Source organism: Ovis canadensis, chromosome 11, assembly GCF_042477335.2.
Source record: "Ovis canadensis isolate MfBH-ARS-UI-01 breed Bighorn chromosome 11, ARS-UI_OviCan_v2, whole genome shotgun sequence".
NCBI lineage: Eukaryota > Metazoa > Chordata > Mammalia > Artiodactyla > Bovidae > Ovis > Ovis canadensis.
In genome coordinates, this window is record NC_091255.1 from 41,775,317 (window position 1) to 41,800,231 (window position 24,915).

At 39.0% G+C, this 24,915-nt stretch overlaps 1 protein-coding gene across 18 annotated transcripts in view; it reads left to right on the forward strand.

Moving 5' to 3' along the window:
• Positions 1–24,915, forward strand: part of NCOR1 (nuclear receptor corepressor 1) — a 114,467-nt gene that overhangs the window by 9,548 nt on the left and 80,004 nt on the right. For all 18 annotated transcript variants that reach the window (XM_069603416.1, XM_069603420.1, XM_069603426.1 and 15 more), the window contains exons 2-5: positions 7,456–7,633; positions 10,974–11,110; positions 18,356–18,548; positions 23,890–24,072. In XM_069603416.1, coding sequence (XP_069459517.1) covers positions 7,526–7,633; positions 10,974–11,110; positions 18,356–18,548; positions 23,890–24,072 — 621 coding nt within the window. In that variant the 5' untranslated portion in view covers positions 7,456–7,525. The remainder of the gene's footprint in view (positions 1–7,455; positions 7,634–10,973; positions 11,111–18,355; positions 18,549–23,889; positions 24,073–24,915) is intronic.

Below are 24,915 nucleotides of genomic sequence, written 5' to 3' on the forward strand. Positions count from 1 at the left end.
TTCATGGGGTCACGAAGAGTCGGACACGACTGAGCGACTTCACTTTCACTTTTCACTTTCATGCATTGGAGGAGGAAATGGCAACCCACTCCAGTGTTCTTGCCTGGAGAGTTCCAGGGATGGGGAAGCCTGGTGGGCTGCCATCTACAGGGTTGCACAGAGTTGGACACGACTGAAGCGACTTAGCAGCAGCAGCAGTACATTTAAGTCAGTTTCTCATTTACCCTACTTTCTTTTAGCATCTACCTTAGAAGTTGTTTGTTAGCCCTGTTTTGTGTTGCTTCCTAACCTTTACAGCCTCTCTTAGTGGGAGGCAGCAAAAAACGTGATCTTTAAGATCACCCTGAGATAGGAAACTGTCACGGGGAAGCTCCTCAGCCTCACCAGAGCTTCACTCAGGAGAATTGTGGAGCTCATGGTGTAGGTGAGTGCACGCTTGCCACTCCTCGTGCTCTGCCTGTGATGCGACAGAGGCTTGATAAGTGGCCACTTTACTACTCTCCTTCAGAGTTGTCATCTTGATTAATCCTGGTCAAGCAGCTAAAGTTAAAGTGAAAGTGTCTGATCTCAAACCTCTGTTTTTTGTGTTAATGGAGGAGAGGGTTGCAAATAGTTGTCCATTTTGACTTTGAAATATACTCATTTTCACTGTAGGAGTGAATGTTGTCAATTTAGAGAATTAGGTCAGTATAGTGCAGCCACATGGCAGAGTCCTCAGCTCCCCAGTGCTGTCTCCTGCCCCTCACTGCCTGGGGAACCTTTTCCCTTCTCGCCTTAGTAGGGATAGAGTAGTGGTGGTGTTTTCGTTTAAGAATTATTTATTGAACAACTGGAATCTAAGATTAATGAAATGATTATGCCCATATTAATGCGTTCCTCTCAGTGCTTTACTTTGTTGGGCGTAGGGTAATCTAAACTAAAAGGTCTTTTGCTTTAGCTCCCCTTCATCTGTCTTCAGGTGAGATGTCATTATGTTAGAGAGGCCAAAAATAAAACACCATGTTAATGGCATTCCCCTAGAGTAGCTTCTTTACCTAGAGGAAAGAATGTTCTAGATTATTTTACAGGAGAAATCCTCTTCGGTTGGGCACCAATGACAGAGCTCACTGGGATGGTTTCTAGCTGTCTTCTCTCCTGGAGGCTGGACCGGAGATAGGCTCAGATGGGCTTTCTCAGAGGTGGCTGGGTACCCCAGGGGTCCATCTTAGCCTCTCCTTGCCTAATGTGCATTTGGAGTTGGACTAGCTGAGCTGCTTTGTGAGAATCAGCGATACCGGATTTACCTCAGTTTAGTATCGGCGTCTGTGGTGTCATAGAGGTCATTCCCCTCTGCCACACTTCTGTATCAGAAAGTGTTATTTGATCCTTTAAGAGAAAATTGAATTGTGTACACTATAGGGTCCTTTATCTGCTTTGGTGAAATACGGACTTCACCTCTCTTGTGACCCTTGGTGAAGTCATTCTTGCTCATCTGAAGAGGCGTCTGCAGTCCTGCCACAGCGAGGTATATTTTTAGCACTTTTTCCAAGATAGCCGAGGCCACCTTGAAAACCTATCCAAGTACGTTTTGGTTATGCAAAGATTGTAGGCCAAAAGCCAGGAGTTCCTGGGGAGAAGGAATTTTTTTTTTTTTTAGGGTTGCATTTGGAATCTAATTTTGCAAGATAAGTTTCCTGTTGAGTCAGTTTTTGTGTTTGTGAGTGTGTGTCTTTATTACATTAGTATGGGAAGATTCAAAGGAAATGTAAATAGACTGACTTCATTTTACTGTATTTTATTACCTGTTTGGGAAATATTGGAGGCTAGTACTAAATTTCTCTCTAAAATTCAGATAAAATGTGCTTCTGTCACTTACTTACACAATGACATCTAGTTTTATTTTCACCCTAAAATACAGTTAAATGTATTGATATGAGGGAGTTGGACATAAAACCTTGACCAGGTTTCTTAAACATTTCACAGAATTTTTACAGTCCCTGAATCAAGCATGTAACTGAGTTAAAGAGTTTTGAAGCTAGGGACTGAGCTTGAAATTGGAAACTGCCATTTAAAGTTTTTCCTTCCGCTTCAGCCTTCACTTTCAACCAGATTCTTTTATTTCAGTTGTTTGCAAACTGTCAAGTGTTCTGTGGAAGGTGTCTTGGTGAGCCAGGACTGGAGTGAGGGTCAGAGGCGGGACGGGGATGAGGAGGCTGAAAAGAGACCTAGTTTCCCTGTTCTCTCTGAATCCGAGTATTTCTTCTTTGGGTATTTCTACATTTGGCTTCCATGTAAGGTTTTGAGGAGACAGTGCTGGTTAGAAAACAAAGAGGTCTGAACTATTGCTGTACATCTCATGGATCAGTTTTGAGGAAGGAGGTCAGCTCATAGAAGGCTGCAAGTTGCAATTGTGACCAGAGGTGGGGCCCGTTTGACCCGTAAATTTGTATCTGGTAAGGGCTGATCTCTAGTTTTCTTGGTGTTCTGTTACCCACCTGTGTTGGGTCAATAGTAACTGACTTTGTTTATAAAGTATTTCAAGTTAAACTTCACTAAAACCACATCAGAAAACTAGGATGTCACGAAGGATTGGTTATGATAAAAGGGAAACACGGACCAATTATTTTACATACATCTGAATATGTGTTGTACTCAGGACTCACCATTGCTGGAAATTAAAACAACTTCAAAACAACACCATACAGCATAGATTTCTCGTCATGTAAGCCATTGTTGGAAAAAAGTTTGGATGACCTTGAGCTAAGATCTTTTCTTTTGCGTCTCCATTCCATTTATAGCTTTATTTACTTGGGTTGTCTGAGTTGGAAGGAGAGCTCGGAGAGCTCAGAGACCTCAGATCTCATAAGCAGGGGTGCAGATCAGAATTACTTGGAAAACAAAATATTTGTGAACATTCATACAGTGAAATGCATTAGAGCAGTAGAAAGAATGAAGGTCTTTATGAACTCATGAAAATGATTGTCAAGATGTGTTAAGATCTTATGTTATAAGAGCAAGATATTGGACAGTTTACATATCCACCATGGTCCTATTTATGTAGGAGGCAAAGTGTGTGTGTGTGTAGGCATTTGTAAAGGAGACTTCAGAAACTACCAACTTTGGTTGCCTTCTGGGGTCAGGGGTGAGAAGGAGATTTTCCCCTCTGTATTCTATGGTGCTTTGAGAAACTCTGAGATCGTGCGTATAATATATATTCCCCAAAACCAAACCAAAACAACCTCCCCTGTCCCTGGCGGGCTTTTCCGCTTCCACTGGCAAGTACAGGTGTATTCGAGGAGAGCACTGCCCAGGCGGTCTTAAGGGTGGTCCTATCATACATTTTAGCTCCTCAGAGTAGCTCACTCCCTGTGAGAAAGCAGCACAGCATCACAGGAAACACTAGCTTCTCCCATTTTTGCCATTGATGATTGTGATATAGAGAAATTTTTAAATTTCTCTGTGCTTTCAGAGTCCTTATCTGTAAAAAGCATTGTTAGTTGGGTAAACCTGAAAACCTCCCAATTCTTAGATTTTCTATCTTTCGTCCCTTGGACCTTGGCGGGAGCAGGCAGGAAGCAGTCAGCTGGCTCTTGCCATCTTCTGACCCATTCTGATGATTAAGGTGCATGAAAGTGAAAGTGAAGTCGCTCAGTCGTGTCTGACTCTTTGCGACCCCATGGACTGTAGCCCACCAGGCTCCTCTGTCCATGGGATTCTCCAGGCAAGAACACTGGAGTGGGTTGCCATTTCCTTCTCCAGGGGATGTTCCCGACCCAGGGATCGAACCCAGGTCTCCTGCAATGCAGGCAGACGCTTTAACCTCTGCACCACCAGGGAAGCCCAATGTATGTTTAAAAGATTTAAGAAAGTGTAAAAGGGGAATGTAGAATATTTTTAAAGTTTGGGGTAGAAAAGGTCTTCGGAAAGATGAAATGAGTTGAGAAGGCCAAAAGAAAATGTTTGTACCATGAAGGTCACACATATGGCCAGCAGAACCCCATGGCCTCGGTCACCTTCTCCCTCACTCTTCCTCTGCCTCCTCGCTTTGCCTTAGGGTTTCTCTAGTTTCTCTCCACTAAATGCTCTGGTCTTTTCAAGGCTTGGGCTCAAAAGTCATCTAGAATATAATGTGTTACCCAAACTGGAACAGTCTTGAGAGGGAAATGGAACATGGTTAATAACTGCACGGGGACAGTAGTTGTAAGTTGGGTGTTTCAGAAAATTGGGGCATGTGGTCATCCTGGCTTTTTACCTGCCAGGCATGTCTCCCTTCCCCTTCTCCAATCCTATCTTATTTATAACACTTTATCTTAGTGCTTGTGGTTACTGTCTGTGTCTCCTCAAAATAAGATGGCCTGTCTTGGTCCCGTTCTGTGCCTGCATTTAGAGCAGTGCTGACAGAGTATACAGCTCAGTAGATGTTTGCTGAATATGTACATGATGTTTCTGCCTTTAGCCTTAAATTCTTGTGAAGATATGATAGACATACATGAAAAATCAAGTGGTAGTGGTGTATACAAATTATACTTTTATAAAACAAAATGTTCTCATAAGAACTTTTTTGTGTCATGTTGTAAGTAAAATTTTTCATTAGCTAAACTTTAAAAAAAAAACTTACTTTTGACTGTGTCAGGTCTTGGTTGTGGTGCGCTCTCTCTGCAGTTGCAGCAGGTGGGCTCTCTATTTGAGGCATGTGGGCTTAGTTGCCCTGCAGCATGTAGGATCTTAGTTTCCTGACTAGGCATCGAACCTGCTTCTCCTGCGTTGCAAGGATTCCTAACCACTGGACCACCAGGGAAGTCCCTCATTAGTTAAACTTTTAGCAAAACAAATTTCTAAGCTCTTGTATATTTAGGGCAGCTCCTTGAGAACCTGCCTCAAGCATTCATCTTGGATATGTCTATTGAATAACCAAATGCATTCCTAGAAGCCTAGAAGCCGAGTTACTGTGGTAGAGAATGTGCATATTTTCAGGGCTGATACTGCACAAATTGCTATTCTTCTTTATTTATTTATTTTTTTTGATTGGGATATGTGGTTTATTGTTTTTTTTTTTTAATTTTAGTTTTTTATTTTTTAAATTTTAAAAGCTATTCTTCTTTAGAAAGCAGTCTGTACCCAGTTTACCAACACACCAGTCATGTTGTGAAACAGTACCTTTTCCTCCAAACCCTCACCAACACTAGGCATTATTTTTTAAAATATTTTGCCAGTTTGTTTTACTTTTCTTGTCTTTGTTCAGGTTGCCTTCATTAATTTTATTTCTTTTGTTAATCCCATAATTCTGTCATGTTTTCATGTTTTATATTTCCATTGTGATCATTTTTTCTGATTTTCTTATATATATATCTCAGTATATCTAAGCAGCTGCTAATCTACTTTCTGTCACTATAGATTTGGCTGTTCTGGACTTTCATATGAAAGGAATCACAGTCATTTATGATTGGCGTCTTATACTTAGCATTATGTTTCAGAGTTTGTTCAAGCTATAGCTTGTATCATGCTTTGTTTTTTTTTTCATGGCAGAATAATAATCCCTTTTGTGAATATACCCGATTTTATCTATCAGTTCCTCATCAGTTGATGGACCTGACATTTAGAGTATTCCAAGGTTTGTGTAGTTATTTGGGGACTTAGGCTGAGATCTTGTGATACTAAGATGTAAACACTTACTCCACCTGTATTAAGCAAAGAGCACTCACTGTGAGACTACGTAGGCAGTTGAACAGGAATCCAGGGAGAAGGAAAGAAGCACAGTACCTCTTCCTGGGAGCTGATTCTGGAGCACAGTGCCTGAGGAAGTTTCTGGTGTGTCTTGGGGGCACCCCTGCTCTCTGCATCCTGTTCTGGCCCGTGTCTAGGCTGACGCCCTCTGCTCCTCTCTTAACTACTCTGACATGTCCTTTGGCTCATCTTCACTCCCACTCTGACCACTTTGCAATAACTGACCTTCTCAGTTCAGATACCTGGAGGAGAATCTGATTGGTACAACCCTGCCCCGTAGAGTGGTTCACTTGACACAAACATTGAGTTGAAGCCACCCTTTGACAGGGCCAGGGCCTCTATGAGGAGTCAGGGACCTGGCGTGACCCACCTCTGTGGCTGTCAGTCAGTCTGGAGACAACCTAATTCTCTAGGCCAGCGACCATCACACTTGCTGGTCTCATGAGTCCTTTTATACCCGTGAAAATTATTTGGGACTCCAAAGAGCTTTTGCTTATGTGGATTATATATGTTGATATTTACCATATTAGCTATTAAAATGGGGAAATTCAAAACATATTTATTTAAAAATAATATAAGCCCAAATGTTAATGTAATGTATTTTCCAAAGTAAAACAAAGTTTGAGAAGAGTGACATTGTTTTACATTTTTGCAAACTTCTTCAGTATCTGAAAAGAAGATTGCTTGATTCTCATTTCTTCTTCTGTGTTTTAGTCCTGTGATAGGTTGTTTTGATGGAAGCTTATGAAAAAAAGCTAGCCTCATATAGATATGTATTTGGAAAAGGGAAGGGTATTTTAATAGCCTTTTAAGATAACTGTGGGTATTCTTTGATATCATACCCAAACCAGACAAGTGGTAAGGTTTTGAAGGTTAGTTACTGTGTAGAATTTGAAACCATATCAGTAAACCTTTCATATTCTGTCACAATAAACATTTATTGGTTTGTCTTGCAACTTACTGTGGTAAAATGTTTTGACTTCAAATGTTTTATTTATGCATAATCTTGTAATTCTGTTTGGGTCATTTGGAAAATACTGATTCACTGAGTTCTACAGATCTTTACATTTCATTGCGTAATATCAAAACCTCAACATTTGTTAATATCACCACCAATCTTGCTGAAAAGTCTTTAAATGTGGGGAAGCTGTCAGGCTAATGGTGGCAGATACAGGTTTGTTGAAACTCTAATTAAAGAGAAAAGGGGGCAGTAGTTTTCTTGAAGTGATAGGCTCTGTTTTTTCTTCCTTGAAAGCTTTTCTATCCCTAGTGTCTTCTTAGGCTGACATTTTGGGGCCGAATTATTGAATAAAGACAATTATTTCCTCTGCACAAACAACCTTATAACTTTCCCTGAATCCTTTTAATAATTGACTTTTTACAGTTTTACAGCCATAGATTTTTGTTTTTGTAATGTTTAATATTTGTGTCTCAGATCATTATTGAAAGAAAGGTATTTACTGAGCTGCTGCTGTGTGCTGGCTCCTGAGTTAAGATTTTATGTGTTCACTTTATGTAGCTACTGGTTTTATTTGTGATATGTTAAAGAACCTTCTTTTCAGTATAGAGGAAAAGACCCATTGCTGGTTTTAAAGCCCTTGTAACTTCTGTTATATTGAGTAAGTAGTAATATATGGGAGAAAGCTTTACTGATAATAGTGGTTTTATTTATGCAGGTATGGTTATAAGTTATTAGAAGCACCCTTGGTGCATTAGTTCTTATCGTTTCTGTTTTTTCCCCATCCTGTACAGGTGATTTCCCAGATGCATGATTGTTTGTTGCACTTGATCTCACAACCTGGTGAGGACATCCTTACTGATAATGTCAAGTTCAGGTTATCCTCCCAACCAAGGAGCATTCAGCACAGAACAAAGTCGGTATCCTCCCCACTCTGTTCAATATACCTTTCCCAGCACCCGTCACCAGCAGGTAAGGAACAGATATTACGCAAATTGCGTATATATTCTATGTTTCTCTCTACTTTTCCTATGTAATACATTTGTTGATCAGAAACCAAACACAATTATATATATGTGTGTGTTTGTGTATATATAATGGCAGGAACCATTCTCAAAGATTAAGGATTAATTATATTTATCTTCTTACTGTGGCTTTATGCCAGATTCCAGGAGTTGGCCATGTCTCTGCTTCTGATGGTAGGAGTTGTTGATAGAGTGTCAATGACCTAGAGTTTCTAAGTTAAGACCTATGTTTATGCGCCAGGTTCTGGTTGAGCATTAAGCTGGATGGAAGACTTGGTGTCTTCAGTGAGAGCCAGGTCTCGAGCTTAGATTTTGTATATGTGTGTTCATGTAGCTACTGGTATTATTTGTGACCTGTTAAAGAACTTCTCCCTTCTTGAGAGATTTGATGGTAGGAAGATGAGTTTGTGTGATTATTTTACCTTGTGAAAAAGATGAAATTACCAGCTTGAAGCCAGCCAGTGTGTAAGCTTTGAAAAAAGAGATGGGAAGAGATGAAATGGTCATTAGTTTCATGTTTTTTGCAGATGCCCTTTTTGGTTGAAGAAGTCACTCTCTACTCTTCGCTGAGGTTCTTAACCGTGATTAGGTGTTGGCTTTGGGTTGTGTGTCCTTACTGCCTCAGTGCTGTTCATCTGATTACTGATTTCCTAGTGTATTGTTGCTGCTGCTGTTTTTAAATCAACTTTGGGTTTAGTTTATATATAATAACATTTCATTGTATGTGTACATTTTAACAGCTTCATACACCTATAAGACTACCACCAAAATGAAGAGAGAGAGCATTTCTGCCACCCCGGGAAGTTCCCTTATTCCCTGTCCAGCTCAGGCCCCCTCCCCCACCTCCTACAGATCTCAGCTCCCAGGATACCCATCTGCTTCCCATCACGACAGATTCCCTTTGTCTTGAATTTCACATAAATGCTTTTGTCAGTGGCTTCTTTTCTGTCTCATAGTTTTGAAATATATCTGTGTTCTGGCACATCTTGGTAATTTCTTTTTATTGCTGGATATGGATATACCACAATTTGTGTATGTATCCAGTCACTTAGTTTTCAGTGTACAGGTCATGAACCTCTTTTGTCACATTTATTCCTAAATATTTAGTATTTTTGTTGGGTTGTAACTGGTGCTGCTTTTTAAATTTCAGTTTTCAGTTCACTGCTGCTATGTATATTAATCTTCTGTCCTACAAAATTACTTGTTACTTCCTGCTTTTTTATGAATGCCCCAGGATTAACTGTGTAGATGATACTGTAACCTGAGAATAAAGACAGCTTTGCTTTTCTGTTTTCACACTAGGTGTCTGTTCTCCTTCTTACTTATTGCACTGGCTAGAGGCCTGCCCCCCCACCCCCCCCGACCCCTGTTCCAAGTTGAGTAGAAGGTGAGAGTGGACCGTTCTTGCCTGGTTTCTGATCTTAAGAGGAGAGCTTTCAGCCTGTTAGGAGTGTTAGCCTGGGAAATGTTTCCTTCCCCTGTATTTTCTTTTTAAAAAAAAACTAAAAATAATTTTATCTGTTTATTTTTGGCTATGCTGGGTCTTTGATGCTGCATGGGCTTTCCTCTAGTTGTGGCAGATGGGAGCTACTTTCTAGTGGTGGTGCACAGGCTTTTCACTGCAGTGGGTTCTTTAGTTGTGGAGCATGGGCTCTAGGGCACGAGGTCTCAGTAGTTGTGGTTCCCAGACTCTAAAGCACAGGCTCAATAGTTGTGGTACATGGGCTTCAGTTGCTCTGGGGCATGTGTGGTCTTCCCAGACCAGGGATCGAACCCACGTCTCCTACATATTGGCAGGTGGTTTCCTTGCCACTGAGCCACCAGGGAAACCCTATCCGCCACTTCTGAACTTTTGTCTTCTAGGGTATCTACTAAATGTCTTCTGTATTCAGTGAGGTTTCTTGTCTCTGGCCGGAGGAAGTTCGAATGAGCTTTGGCCATGTGTAGGGCTTCCCTGGTGGCTCAGTTGGTAAAGAATCCACCTGCAATGTAGGACCTGGGTTGGGAAGAACCCCTGGAGAAGGGAATGGCTACCCACTCCAGTATTCTGGCCTGGAGAATTCCATGGACAGAGGAGCCTGGCAGGCTACAGTCCATGGAGTTGCAAAGAGTCAAACAGGACTGAACGACTTTCACTTTCACTGGCCCTATGGGAGCTCTGGGAATTGCTTGTTTTATCATTCCAATAGTTCTTTCTTCGGAAGTTGTTCTTGGTCCAGCCTTTTAAAGACAGGACTGTGCTTTCCTTATGCATTACAGATTGGAATTCAGCCAAGCACTTAAGGGAACCCAAATTCATATTTCAGGAAATCATTCTCTAACTCCCTTGGTGATTTGGTTCCAGATTTGTTTTCCTCTGAACTTGGAATATGTATTTGTCTGTTTTGTTCTATTCAGTGTTACTGATGAGAAGTCTTTTTATTATGATCTTTCTTACTTTGTAGGAAACCAAGTTTTTTTTTATTATGACTGATAGTTTTCTATCGTTGGTTTTCTAAAATTCTGATATGTCCAGTATGGTTTAATGTTTAAAGTATGTTCAACTTTTCTCTTAGGCCCTTTGAAACCTGAGGAGAGGACTGAGTCCTTTCTAACTTCTGAGAAATGCTGCTTTTTTATTTCTTAGAATATTGCCTCTCACCTGTGGATGGATACTGAATGTTAGAGCCTTTTACTGTAGCTGAGATTTCTAACGTTCCTTCTGTAATTCCTTTATCTTTGTGCTCTACTGTGTTCTGAGAAAATTCCTCAGTGCTGTCTTTGCCTGTATTTACCCTTTACATGTGTCTGTTCAAAAAATAAAAACACCCACCTAGAATGAGGGAAACTGTTACTCTTAACTAGTGTGCTGATCCTCTGGGCCTCTGTTTCTTCGCTTGTAACTATACATGGATTTAACTAGATGGCTTCTGTGACCCTTCCAGCTTATCCATTTTAAATTTAAGATAGGGATACTTTTTAGGATTTCATATTGCACACATGGGTTTGAGGTCCTATTAAGTAAATAATACAGATTAGGAATTACTGTGATTCGTTATTAGAAGAATAAATCAAACACAGGTTGAACACGAAATTTCATTTTGAATTCTTTTGAGTGATACACAATTAATGTTGATTGTTTTAGGTTATGGGAAGAGAATTAGGTCAGTGAAGCATTGCAATCACCATTGCTGCTTCTTCCCATGCTTATTGGACCATAACTGCCTTTGTACACTTGCCCTTGCTTTGGTTGCATGGTGCCTTTTGCTTGTTGGTTAATAATTAATGTGTGACTATTTTACTACCAGGAGTTTGCAGTCCCTGATTACCGTTCTTCTCATCTTGAAGTCAGTCAGGCGTCACAGCTCTTGCAGCAGCAGCAGCAGCAGCAGCAGCTTCGCAGGAGGCCTTCCCTACTTTCAGAGTTTCACCCGGGTTCTGACAGGTAACAGGTTCTCTTCTGTGTTTTCACCCAGGACTGAACTTGGGAAGTATGTGGAAACTCCACACGTGTGTCATTTATTTTATTACTTTCAATTCAGTGTTATATTTAGTCTTAATAGTCTTATTAACCAAGCTGTGATTAGTCATTTACAGTTGTATTTTGAGTGCTTTTATATTTGTTGACCTTTTGGAGTAGTTGTCAATAATAGTTTATAAACTCTTAAAACCTTGTTTCCAGAATTCAGAGTTAATGCTGTGCAGACGGAAGTCCGATAGACCTAGATTTGAATCCTGGTCAGCTCTTGGGGCCTTGGTCACATTATATAAGCTGGTGTTCTCAATTCACCCTACATATTAGGAGCACCTGGGGCAGTTTAAGAGCTTGATACCCAATCTTATCTCAGAATAATTAAATTAGTCCCTGGGATTAGGCCCAGGTCTTTCTTATTCACAGCCAGGGTTGCTAGTCAGTGATTTAGACTCCTCAGACCTTAAATTTCTACCTGTAAAAATGAGGATAACAAGACATTGTCTGCAAAGGATAGTGGGTATTTTGTCAGCTGATGTTGGTCTCATCCATATCAGATACTCATTCTCTCCAGTGTCCTTACTGTCTCTGTGGTCTTTTACTCAATTCCATGCCTCCCTGCCCCGTGTTTTTTTTCCCATTCTCACTTCTAAAGTATTTTGAAATATAACTGCCTTTAGTAAATCACCTTTCTTGAGTCCTTGTTTTAGCAGTTTCATAAAGAACCTGATTTCCTATTTTAAAAAGTATGTTTATTGTTTAGGTTTTAAGATGATAAAAAGTTTGAAATTATTCAGCCATGTTTAAAATCATTGTAAAATGTATTTCTTGGCGAAGATTATGGAGAGAAATCAGATCACTCTCCTCTGCTGTCTAGCAAATATACGAAGATAGTTTTTTTTTAAGAAAGGGCTAAAAATGCACCCTGCCCATAAAGAAGGAAAGGATACAGCCACTGCCATCAACTTGGAAGAGTGGCATTCAAGGAAGAAATAAGAAGAATCTTGCACAGCTTGGCCTACTAATTCCTGCTTCTACTGTCAAAGAAGCAGTGTTGAAGAAAGAAAGGTTAGTACGGTCCTAGGATTTCTCATGATTGCCCCTGATTTGGGATAATGCAAGTGGAGGTGGTAATGTGGTGATCGGTTGACTTAGGAATCCTCATTATGCCATCCTGTGGTAAGGATAGTTATAGGTGCCACTTTGCAAAGTGCTGAGCCAGAGCCTTCAAAACTGGTGACTGGTGGAGCCAAGGCTAAGGATCATAGCCCCAGTTGAGTTTTCCCCTGACTCGCCCCATTTCTCTTGTTTCCTCAGGCTGTAGAGAATTATACAGAAAGCCATATCCAGTCCTCCATCTGTAGATAAACGCATACCAGGCAAGGTGGAGATGAGCAAGGAAACTGCACCCCCCCCCACCCCGCCCCATTCTTTATCACACAGTGAGTCTGTGTAAGGCTGCTCATAGTCTGCCTGAGCAGGAGGGTAAAGGATGTTGTGAACGAGGAAAGCATTCTCCTGAAAAGGAAGACTCAAGCAATGCACTGTTCCAAAAACAAAGACCCTTGTGTGTAAAGAAGACGAAAAACAAAGAACATGCCCCATGAATGCTGTGCACTTAAGAACTTAATAATGAAGTATTTAAAAACAAAGTAAGACAACTGTATCAGATAAAGTGAGGTTGGACATTCCTTTACCCCCAAGGCCACATTTTAAATTCTGTATATAAAGTGAAAGGGAACAAGGGATAAGATAGATGTGGCTGCAAGTCAGACCTTTGTTCTGGAAGAAAGGTCTTGAGATGATCAGAGTGAAGGCAGAAGAAAAGGACAGAGAGATCAAAGCAATTAGAAAGAGGCAGATAAATACGAAGGGCAAATTAAAATCATCCAACATGTCATAAGCACATGTATTTCCTAGGTGGAAAAGCTAGTAAGGGAAAGGAAATGATACTCATAATTAAAAAAACAAAAACCACCTTTTTTCCCCTTTAACATGAGGGAAGAAATCTGTAGGTTGATAGGACATATCTTGCTCCAGAAAAAATTTGCGCAGGATGATCAGTACTGAGACAGATCCTGGTTGAATTATTATTAAAGTTTAAGGATAAGTAAAAGAATCAGGAATCTAGCAAGCAGAACAAGTCCTTAATAAGAGAAAAGAATCTGACAGAGCAATAGCTACAAAGTTCTGAGGAGAAGAAACTGAGATCCAAAAATATTATATCAGACATGTTTAAAAGCAATAGGCAGACATTTTTAGACCTGAAAACACTGAGTATTTAAAGCTTCTTGAAGAATTTCTCAGAGATGGAACCCAGTTGAATAAGGAATGGAAGCCATGGTCAAAGGATTACAGTAGCCATGAACCCATTCAAGTGAGGGTCCATATGAGACATCTCCCAGAATCATGGAATCATGGTTCCTTAGCGGATGTTAGTACTAAATCTTGACAAAGTAAAATAATGTAAGTGCCCCAAATCAGAGATATGATAAGTATTGGAAGAATGTTTAAAGATATGCATTTGAAAAGTGTGCCTGAAGTGATTTGATGAATTCTAAAAAGGAAAACAAGTTAAAAAAAAATTCTTCTTCTCAGTGCTTTTCATAATTATTTTCCTTACCCTTTTCACTTTCACCCTTTAGAAAGAATTTTTAAGGAACTGATTTCTTGCATTAAAGGAATATTTAACTGGAATGTAGTAATTCCTTCCATTTTTAAGCCTTATTTCAATTTTTTCTCATATATGTATCTGTATAAAATAAACCAAATATTCTGTATTTTAAAAATACTCTGTGATTCTTCTGTTTTATTTTTACCTGTATGTCCATATATCCGTATGTAGAAATAAATGATGTCTGGTAATGAAACTCACCCCTGATTACAGCTATTGTTATGTAGTGGGATTTGGGGTGATTTGCTACTTAGTTCTGTTAATATATTCCTGGAATTTTTTTGTTAGCAAATGTTTATTATTTTATAAACACAGCACTTACAAAAAGAGTTATTTCTGTGTGAATATCATTTATCATGTTTTCTAGATTTTATTGGAAAAATTAGCCCAGAAGGGAATGGCAGTCCACTCCAGTATTCTTCCCTGGAGAATTCCATGGACAGAGAAGCCTGGCAGGCTACAGTCTGTGGGGTTGCAAAGAGTCGAACATGACTGAGCGACTAACACACAACACTTGGAGTATTTGGAGAGTATTTGGATGTTTAATTAAGTAGGTACAGAACAACTGAGGTAGTTTCAGATACTATAAAATATTCTCTGAAATTCAGAGAATCCAGAGAGGTCAACTCATATTTATACATATTAAAATTTAAGTGAAATTAATTTTGTTTTGGACAAGAGTCTCCCTCAGCTGGGAATAAACACAATAAATTATAATTCTGATTGATCTTCATGGGCCAGTATTTTAAATAGCTATGAACTTTATATTACCCCAAGTGAAGGTTTATTACAATAAAAAATGCATTTGATAAATTCGCTTTAAAGCTATTTAAAGATGGTACTAAGAGATGTTGCTGCTGCTGCTAAGTCGCTTCAGTTGTGTCCGACTCTGTGCGACCCCATAGACAGCAGCCCACCAGGCTCCCCTGTCCCTGGGATTCTCCAGGCAAGAACACTGGAGTGGGTTGCCATTTCCTTCTCCAATGCATGAAAGTGAAAAGTGAAAGTGAAGTCACTCAGTTGTGTCCGACTCTTAGTGACCCCATGGACTGCAGCCCACCAGGCTCCTCCGTTCATGAGATGATGAAAATCTGTAAAATGTAGGAAATTTTAAAGTTAAGAGTCTGCAGAGATATTTTAGTGTGAAATCTGGTGGAGTTTTTTTTTTTTTTTGGTTGTTTTGGAAGTAGTACATTTTATCTTTCTTTTCATCAATTGATAGCTATTTGAGTTGTTTGCACTTTGTGACTGTTGTGAATAATACTACTGTGAACATCCAAGCACAGATTTTTCTTTGGCTGTCTATATACCCCTTTATACTCCACGTGCATGCTTCAGTCGTGTCTGACTCTTTGTGACCCCATGGACTGTAGCCCACCAGCCTCCTCTGTCCATGGGATTCTCCAGGCAAGAATCCCAGGGTGGATAGGGGATCTTCCCCACCCTGGGATTAGACCCTTGTCTCCGTCATCTCCTGCGGTGGCAGGCAGGTTCTTTACCACTAGTGCCACCTGGGAAGTTCCATATGCCCCTTTTCTTGGTCACATACTAGGAGTGGAACTCCTGGATTAGGTGCTGGCCCCTTTTGTTTGCCATTTGGAAAACTACCAGACTGTGTACAAAGTGGCCACGCCATCATACAGTATTAGTTTTTAGAAGGCAAATACTTTGTTAAAGATGCGCGTTTCATGCTTAACTCCCAATATAAAATTGTATTTGTTTTCACCAAGATTTTCATAGTTCATTTAAATTTTTTTCTGAAATTTTAAATGGTAAATTATATATTTATTTATGCATGAGTAGTTTTGTTGTAAAAGAATTGGCAAGCTGAAATGGGGAATAGTTTGATTTCTTGATGGAGTGAGAGCTTTCAATACTCTGTTTTTCTTATTGTCCTGTGCCCTGGCTTCCTGGGGTTCTCCTCCAGCTGTGGGTACACCTCACTCTCTGGCTTTGGTCAGTCTCCCAGGCAGAGTGGCTGGAGGTAAAATGTGATCCTTGAAAGTTAGTTAGCTTTTGTGGATCGTGTCCTGAACAGTGGTGCCCAGTTGTGGGGGACACAGCTAGGGACCCCAGAGGGTTGCATTTGCTTATGGAAGTTCCACACAAAATCTCCAAGTAGGCCAACAGCAGCCCTGGTTCTCAGTGCTGCATCCAGAGGCATGGCCTTTATCTGATTGCCCCTGGCTGCTCTGTGGAGGGTGGATTTGAGGTGGGTAGACTGAAGCAGAGAGAATGTGTCAGAGAGAGAGCTGGGGAGAAGGAATGTGGGCATCAGACAGGATACTACAGCCTTACCACATGCATGATTTTCAATTATCTCCTCCCATCTGTGGTTTGTCTTTTCAGTCTCATGATAGTGTTCTTTGATGTACTAAAATTTTTCATTTTGATGAAGTCCAGTCATCTACATTTTTCTTTTGTTGCCTTACCTTTGGTGTGATATCCAGGAATTCACTACCAAGTCCAAGGTCAGGAGATTTTCCCTATATTTTGTTTCTAGGAGTTTTTAAGTTTTGAATTTATAATCCATTATGAGTCCAACTTGATTGTTGTGTGTGTGGAAATTCCGTTCTCCAGCACTGTTTGTTGCAGAGATGGTCCTTGCCTTGGTGAGGCTGACTGAGAGATGTGAGAGTTTATTTCTAGGCTCTTAGTTGTATTCTATTGGAGAAGGAAATGGCAACCCCCTCCAGTGTTCTTGCCTGGAGAATCCCAGGGACGGGGGAGCCTGGTGGGCTGCCATCTATGGGGTCGCACAGAGTCAGACACGACTTAGCAGCAGCAGCAGCAGCAGTTGTATTCTGTTGGTCTGTAGGTCTGCCCTTCTGGCTGTACCATACTCTTGCTTATTTTATATTTGTAGTGAGTTTTGAAATTGCAAAGTGTGAGTTCTCCAACTTTATATATATATATATTTTCTACAGTTGTTTCGGCTGTTGGCAATCCCTTGAGATTCCACATGAATTTTTTTTTTTCTGCGCCACCTGTCTTGTGGGATCTTAGTTTCCTGACCAGGGATCCAACCCAGGCCCATGACAGTGAAAACACTGAGTCAACGACTGGACCAGTAGGGAATTCCCATCTCCATGAATTTTATGATTTTTTTTTAAAATGTCTCAAAAAAACTCTGTTGGGATTTTGCTGGAGATTGTGTTGAATGTATACTTAGCTTTGTGTAGTATTGTTATCTTAACAATATTGTCTTTCAGTGCATGAAAATGGGATGTCTTACTATTTAAATTTTCCTTAATTTCTTTTAGCAATGTTTTGTGATTTTCCAGTGTGTAAGTCTTGGGCCTCCATGGTCTAATTCATTCCTGTTTTATTCTTTTGGATGCTATTATACATGGAATTTTTTTGGGGGGGGGGGAATTGTTTTCTTAATTTCATTTCCAGATTATTCATTGTCAATGTATAGAAATACAGCTGATTTTTACATGTTGGTTTTTTAAAATCTCATAATTTCACCCTATTCATTTATTAGCTCTAACATTTTTTGTGGTTTCTTGAGAGTTTTCCACATATGAGATCATATCATTTGTGAATAGAAATACTTCTTCCTTTTCAGTTTGGATGCTTCTTTCTTTTTCTTGCCTAATATTCTGATAAGAACTCCCAATACGATATTGAATACAAGTGGCTAAAACTGTCATCCTTGTCTTATTCTTGAAACTTTCTATTGCAGTATTTTTTGTGATATCATTGTGAATTTTAAGGAGACAATGGGATCTTATGTCTTGAATCAAGATTTCAGATTTTTGAAGTATTATGAAATTATCAACCTCAGGGTTTGTTTTATCACCTATACTAAAAACAAAACGCCATGATTAACTTCAAAATGAAAAGTTGTTTTGTGAGATGTTCATTTAAACCTTGGCCACAAGTAAAATGTCGCGTCTGGAAATACTTTGTAAATACTCTATACAGTATATCATGTAAGGAAATTGAAACCAGATTCCTGACCTTCAAGATACTTAGGTACTTGGGGAAATAAGACAGAAAGTATGTTTTGAGGGTCAGAATTATGTGTTCAAAGCAATATTGCATTCCCTCTCAAGACACTTGTTTTTAAGTCTTGATAATAACCTCACAACTCAAGGCATTTATCTTTCCATGTTGCAGTTGCTGAAAGATTTTTTTTTTCCCTGCTTGCTTTTATTATTGATTGAACAGAGTGGCTCTTCTAGTCTAGATTATATTACTTCAGTTGTTATGGCATGGTTTTAAAAATAATTATTTTATGGATATTCCTTAGCACCTTTTAAATTTTCTTCAAATTGAATCTTCTATTGCATCTTTCACTACTTTACCACCTCTACTCCTACCTCCCCTTTTCTAGTAGAAAAGAAGAAACTTTTCTGTTAGAATCAGAACTTTAATAGGACTTAATAGTGAGGTATGTGTTCTCCTGGGGTGGGGGTGGTTTCACTTTGAAAGTAAATGTAACTGCTCATTCATTTCAAAGTTCAACCAGGGATATTAGCATGAAGTTGTACATTACTTAAACATTTTCAAGTGATTCTTTTCTCTGTGTGTGTTAGGCCTCAAGAAAGGAGAACTGGATATGAGCAGTTTCACCCAGGCCCTTCCCCAGGGGATCATGATTCACTGGACTCCAAGAGACCGCGTCTGGAGCAGCTTTCTGATTCCCATTTCCAGCGGGTCAGCGCTGCGGTCTTACCTTTAGTGCACACGCTGCCAGAAGGGTTGAGGTCTTCTGCAGATGCTAAGAAGGTAAATATTTGTTCTCTTACCCTGTGGAGTTGTCGGTCTGAAATGTGTATTTAGCCATATTCAGGCACAGTGCCTAAAAGAAAGACCAGTTATTCCATTCACCAAAGGTTAGTGCTGTGGGAAAGTAAAAATTTTGTTTAAACAAAACTAAAAAGCCACAGACTTAATACTCCAGACTTTAAAGTCAGTACTTTTGACTTTGGTAAATGAGAAACAATCTGAGGACTGCTGTAAAGAAAAATTGCTGTTGAATGACTCTCAAGCATTTTGTACCGGCTTGCTGGGCTGTAAAATGTAGTCAGAGCTACTCAAGACTGTCACAGTTCTGTTAAATTGAATTTTAAATAATCCCCTTAAATTCAGTTGCAGTTTATTAACTTACTACATGGGAGAAGACATGTTTTAGGTAAGGTTTAACTATGCTTATAATTTTTGTAAAGAAAAATTTTTATTCTCTTAGTGATAACTACTTTTAATATGAGCTATAATCTCATGACAATAGCTCAGTGGTAAAGAATCCTTCTAATTCAGGAGGTGCCAGTTCAATCTCTGGGTTGGGAAAAGATCCCCTGGACAAGGAAATGGCAACGCACTCGAGGATTCTTGCCTAGGAAATGATATGGGCAGAGGATCCTGGTGGGCTGTAGTTCATGGGGTTGCAAAAGAGCTGGACATGACTGAGTGGCTAAACAACAGCAATCAGTTCAGTTCAGTTGCTCAGTCATGTCCGACTCTTTGTGACCCCATGAACCGCAGCACGCCAGGCCTCCCTGTCCATTACCAACTCCCGGAGTCCACCCAAACCCATGTCCGTTGAGTCGGTGATGCCATCCAATCATCTTATCCTCTGTCGTTCCCTTCTCCTCCTGCCCTCAATCTTTCCCAGCATCAGGGTCTTTTCCACTGAGTCAGCTCTTCGCATCAGGTGGCCAAAGTATTAGAGTTTCAGCTTCAACATCAGTCTTTCCAGTGATCTCATGATATTTCAAACACTATGTGTTGTGGGTTTATGAGAAGGTTCTATTAAGATCATACCTCTCTTCCTTTTCTGTTTATTGTTACTTGCCTTTCTTTGGTGATGTGCATGTTTCTGTATTATACTTTTATTTTGTTCCTCAGTTTATTGTGCTTAACTATCTTGCTTGTCATTAGATCTTCAGATCAGGAATTAACCTGGCACTTAGTAGGTACAGAATAAATATTTGTTTTAGAAAGAATAAACTAATTCTTTAAAATGATTTTTTAACAGAAAGTATAACCCTTTTACTATCAATATTAATATCTCTTTATCTTTGCTTTTTTGTTCTTAAATCTCTTTCCAAAAAAGTTTGTTTGCCTTTAGGGCTAGTGGCCCTTTCCACCGTAATATCAGATAACTAAATACCCACACATTTTCTTTGCGTTTTTATGGAGTGAACAGTGATTTAAATAAAAGACAATAAATATGTTTGCACTTTATTCTCAAATAGATCAACTGGAAAAAAAAGGTAGGTATATGTATACAGAGAGATAAAGCAAATATAGCAATGTGTTACAGTTAGGGAAGCTAGATGAAGGGTAATTGAATCCATTATACTAGTCTCTCAACTCTTAGGTAAATTTGAAATTTTAAAAATAGTAAGTTGGGTGGGTAAATCTCTTTGTGATGAGCTAGAAATGAACTTAACTCCTAGGAATATTGAGACCCACTTTACCATGTAAAATATCTGTATTATAGTCTGTGGGTTTATAAGGAATGTTTGCAGCATTTAAAAAAGAAGGAAAGAATGAAGTGAGTAAAGGTCTTGCAAGGCTGAATAAATGAACATAAATGTAATTTATAGCTATAGATTTTTTTTGGCAGAGAGCTTAAACTTCATCCATTTATATTAGATGAGAGTACAGCTGATTTCCATTTTATAGCAGAGAAGACAGATGTTAAGAAAAACTAAGTGACCTAGGTAGTGTTTCCTGAGTTGAAATGAAAACCCATGACCTCTGATTCCTAGTCCTGTTTCTTTCCTGCCTAAGCTGTAAGTCATGACTTTCCTTTTATTTTAGAAGTTGGGATTTTGAAAGGGTTAGCATTTGTTAGTTTTTTTCTTCAGTTATAGAAGAATGAAATTGGATAAGCTTGAAGGAAAAAGTTTGTCTCACCAGTTTGTTGTTAATAATTGTGCACATTTTATTGTGCTTACTTTGTGCATTGTGTATGACTTTATTTTTGCTTAAATAGGTTCTGAGGTTCATTTTGTGTCATTAAGTTTACAGTTGTATTTTTGGTCATATTCCATATATGGATATAAAATAACTTGTCACACATGTAGGTTACCTGCTTGTTCATTAGAATAGTGACATATTTTTCTTAGCTTGATTTTTTGTTTGTTCGTTTCTTTTTTGTGTTCAGCTTGTGATATTTTAGTTCCCCAACCAGGAAATCAAACCTGTACCCTCAGCAGAGAAAGTGTGGAGACCTAACCACTGGACCACCAGGGAATTCCCTAGGTTCATTTTTTTGGTTTACATTCTTATTTACTTCCTTAAGTTAAATTCCTGTTAGCGTATTTCAAGGTTTTCCTGGGTGTATCCAGTTTGCCCTGAAAAGGTGGAAAACCAGTTCTTACTGCTGACAGCATGATGTAAGAGCACCCGGTAGCTGTGTGTCCTTACTGAAACCACATATTTACATTCTTTAAAAAGATCATTGTTAGTTTGATAAATTTTTAATTTGCATTTATTTTCTAAGTTATTAAAATTTAACATTTTTTCATTTATTTTTCCTGTTTTATGAATTGCTTTTCATATCTGTTGCCAAGTTTTCTGTTGATGTGTTTTTTATTTTATGTTGAGTTTAGAGTTCACGTTTTGCAAATTATTTTTCCCGTTTGCCTTGTAAATTTATTCCTATTTTGTTAAAGAGAAAATTGTTCTTTATTTTGATTCATCGATGTTTTTTTAATGTCTTTTGCTGTTGACTTTCCTGTGCTCAGTATAATATGAATACCTTTTGTTTGAGGCTACTTGTGATTTGTTAATAAATCTTATATAAATATTATTATTTGGCTTTCGTTGTGATATGTGGGATAGAAATTTAACTTCCCCCGCCTCAAGTAGCTAACAGAATGTCCCAGCACAAAATTATAAACTCCCTGATGGCAAGCCTGTTTTGTTTACCTTTCTGCCTAGTGCCTGTCAGATGATAGGCACTGTAAACAGGAATTTGTTTTTTGTTAAATATTTAACTAGAGATGAAGTCAGTGGGAAATATTGATCTGTAATAGTAGTTCTTAGGGCACAGGTCAGACAGATCACCTGAGGAGCATTTTCAAAATCTGCTGAGTCGAAATGTAATCTGTTTTGGTATTATATGTGTTTGTAACACAAATGATTTCATATGCATATGTAAGAGAATGATGTTAATGTAACATGGAAATCCATGGTGAATGATTGTTGCACGTGAATGTTTTAGAGCTCTAAAGATCAAGCTTTCATAATTAAGAATTAGCCTTCTAGATAGATGAAGACCTTAAAAAGATTTAAAAAGTCTGCATCTATCAGTGGTTTTCATTTAGTGCAGGTAGTAGCTAGTTTAGTTAGTTCAAGAACTGCTCTGCTTTTCAGTGTTAAACTAATGAAGATTGGAATGTTGAAAAGAAACTGTGAGACCTTTTTTCCTGTCCTTTTATGTTTTTAAAGGTTAATCTGCCTGCCAATTCAGGAGACATGAGTTTGATCCCTGGGTCAGGAACATCTCCTGGAGAAGGAAATGGCAACCTACTCCAGTATTCTTGCCTGGAGAATCCCATGGACAGAGGAGCCTGGTGGGCTACAGTCCATGGGGTCGCAAAACGTCAGATACAACTTAGTGACTAAACAACAGCAAAGTCTTTATACTGCAAATCTGATTTTTATTAACATTATGATGAAGTGTGCTGTTTTGAACTGGAAGCAAATGACCCAAAGGATTAACAGAGGAAGCATAAACTGCAGGGTTTACAGCTATCAAAGGATTGACTGTAGTCTGAATGCAAATGGTATTGGAGCTTTGACAGTATTATTTTATTAGAATTGCTATTGTTTTGTTAATGCTCTGCTTGCAAAGTTTACAGGTTTTAAGTAATAACTATAATCCCATTTTTCCCAGAAGCCTTAATTTAGCTATATTATGTTACAGAATATCAGATTTTTCAGGAATATACATGTTAAGTTTTAGTTAATCTCTGTTCCATGGTGTTTTGGAACAACTATCTGGGTATATTTAAGTGCATTCTTGGTTAGAACTATTTTTTCTCAGTTACTTAGTCATTGTTTAATACATTGAGGGCCCTCTGGTCTTATGAACTGTGCTTATTCTAGACTTCTTACAGCCTAAAGAGAACCAGTGTCTTAATCTGAAATTCATATGCTTTGCAGTATTGCTCACATCTTCACCTTGTACTGGAGATGAGTAGGCTGTGCGAGTGTGCATGTGTGTATTGGCAGGGTGGTAGGTTTTGGGTGGAGGCCTTCAGTCTACTGTAGTCCCTGCTCAGTATGGAGCTGGAGTGAGGAGGTACATTTGGCTGGAGAGATGTTAACATGTGCTGTGGGGCAGGCAGGCTTAGTTGCTCTTTATTGAGGGTGATCAAAGCAACAAAAGTTCTAGGTCATTCCCCAGACTTATGTACATCAGTATTAGCCCTTGGAAAGCCTGAAAACTTCTGATAGGAATGGCCATTTGTAGCTGTTAAGTTGAGTGGACACACAGAGTGCGTGTGTTCAGATGTTTCGGAGTGGCATTGCGACAAAATGGCTGAGGAATTGGCATCTTCCTTTGTTGTGATTGCATCATTATTTTTGCAGAAATTCTCTGTATGTCTCAGTACTGTAGTAAAGGCTGGTTGGCCACTTAACCACCTCAACCTGTATAGCTTTTAGGATCTTCAGGGATATGTCTGAACTGTGAACATCAGTGGTGTGTGTATGTGAGTGTGTGTGTGTGAGAGAGAGGGAGGGTGGGCGGGAAGAAGGGAGAAAATTGCTACTATAGGCTACTGTGTAGAAAGGGAGCACACATGGCTTTGCTAAGTTTTAAAACGCACTTTTTTTTCAGTTAAGAGAATCTTTTTTTAAGGAACCCATCAGGCTTTTTAAAAAATATTTTTATTTGTTTGCCTGCACTGGGTCTTAGTTGCAGCACATGAGATCTTTTAGTTGTGGCATGTGGGATCTAGTTCCCCGACCAGAGATTGAACCTGGCCTCCTGCTATGAGAACCAGAGTTGTAGCCACTGGACCACCAGGGAAGTCCCCGTTAAGAGACTCTTGATGCTGACATTGATCTTTAGTGAGGAACCATTTGTTCTTGATTTTCTTCTTTAAAGGACCCGGCATTTGGAGTCAAACATGAAGCTCCTTCCTCTCCAATCTCTGGGCAACCATGTGGGGATGATCAAAATGCTTCACCTTCAAAACTTTCAAAGGAAGAGTTAATACAGAGTATGGATCGTGTAGATCGAGAAATTGCGAAAGTAGAGCAGCAGATCCTTAAACTGAAAAAAAAACAAGTAAGTGTTTGATTTTACTGCTTAGTACATTCTTGGAATGTTTGTCTCCTTAAAGAAGATGTTGAACTTTCCATATTTTTAACTTTAGTTGATGTGCCATTTTAAATTCCACTAGCAGTATCTGAGGGAGGGTTTCCCTCTCTCTTCTTCACTGTTTTAAATAGCTATCCTAGTGCATGTGAAGTAGTCTTTCATTGTGGTTTTAATTTTAATTTCCTTAGTGACCAGTGATGAACATCTCTTTGTGTGTGTGTTGGTCATTTGTATATTTTCTTTAGAGAACTGTTTATTCAGATCCTTTGCCCATTTTTTTTTAAGCTGGGTTGTCTTTTTATTGTTGAGTAAGAGTTCTTTATATATTCTGAATATCCATATATATGATGTGCAAATATTTTCTCTCATTCTGTGGGTTGTCTTTTCACTATCCTGATAGCGTTTGTTGATGTAAGAAACTCTTTTTTCCTGTGATTCGTTCAAATTCTTATTGAGCATCTAAGGAGGTATAAAAGTGATTAAAACATGGTAAAAGAGGTAAATCAAATGAATAAGTAATAGAAAGCAAAGTATAAGATTCGTTGAATCATAGCCATCAAACACAAGTGCTTTATGAAGCTGGAGTGAGATTGCTTCCAGCCTGGTGGGTTGTGGTGGGGGTGAATCAGGAGAGGGAGTTGCGGTTAAAGTAGAAAACTTGGTCTGAATTGCTAGTGATACTCAGCTTGGACTCTGTCTCCTTTTCCTCTCTCCCTATCTTAATTTATGAGGACTGTTCATCGTGCTTTTTCCTAGAGTTGCCTGCAGTTTTACTTTAACGTCTTCTCCAGAACTAGGTCTTTTTGGTGT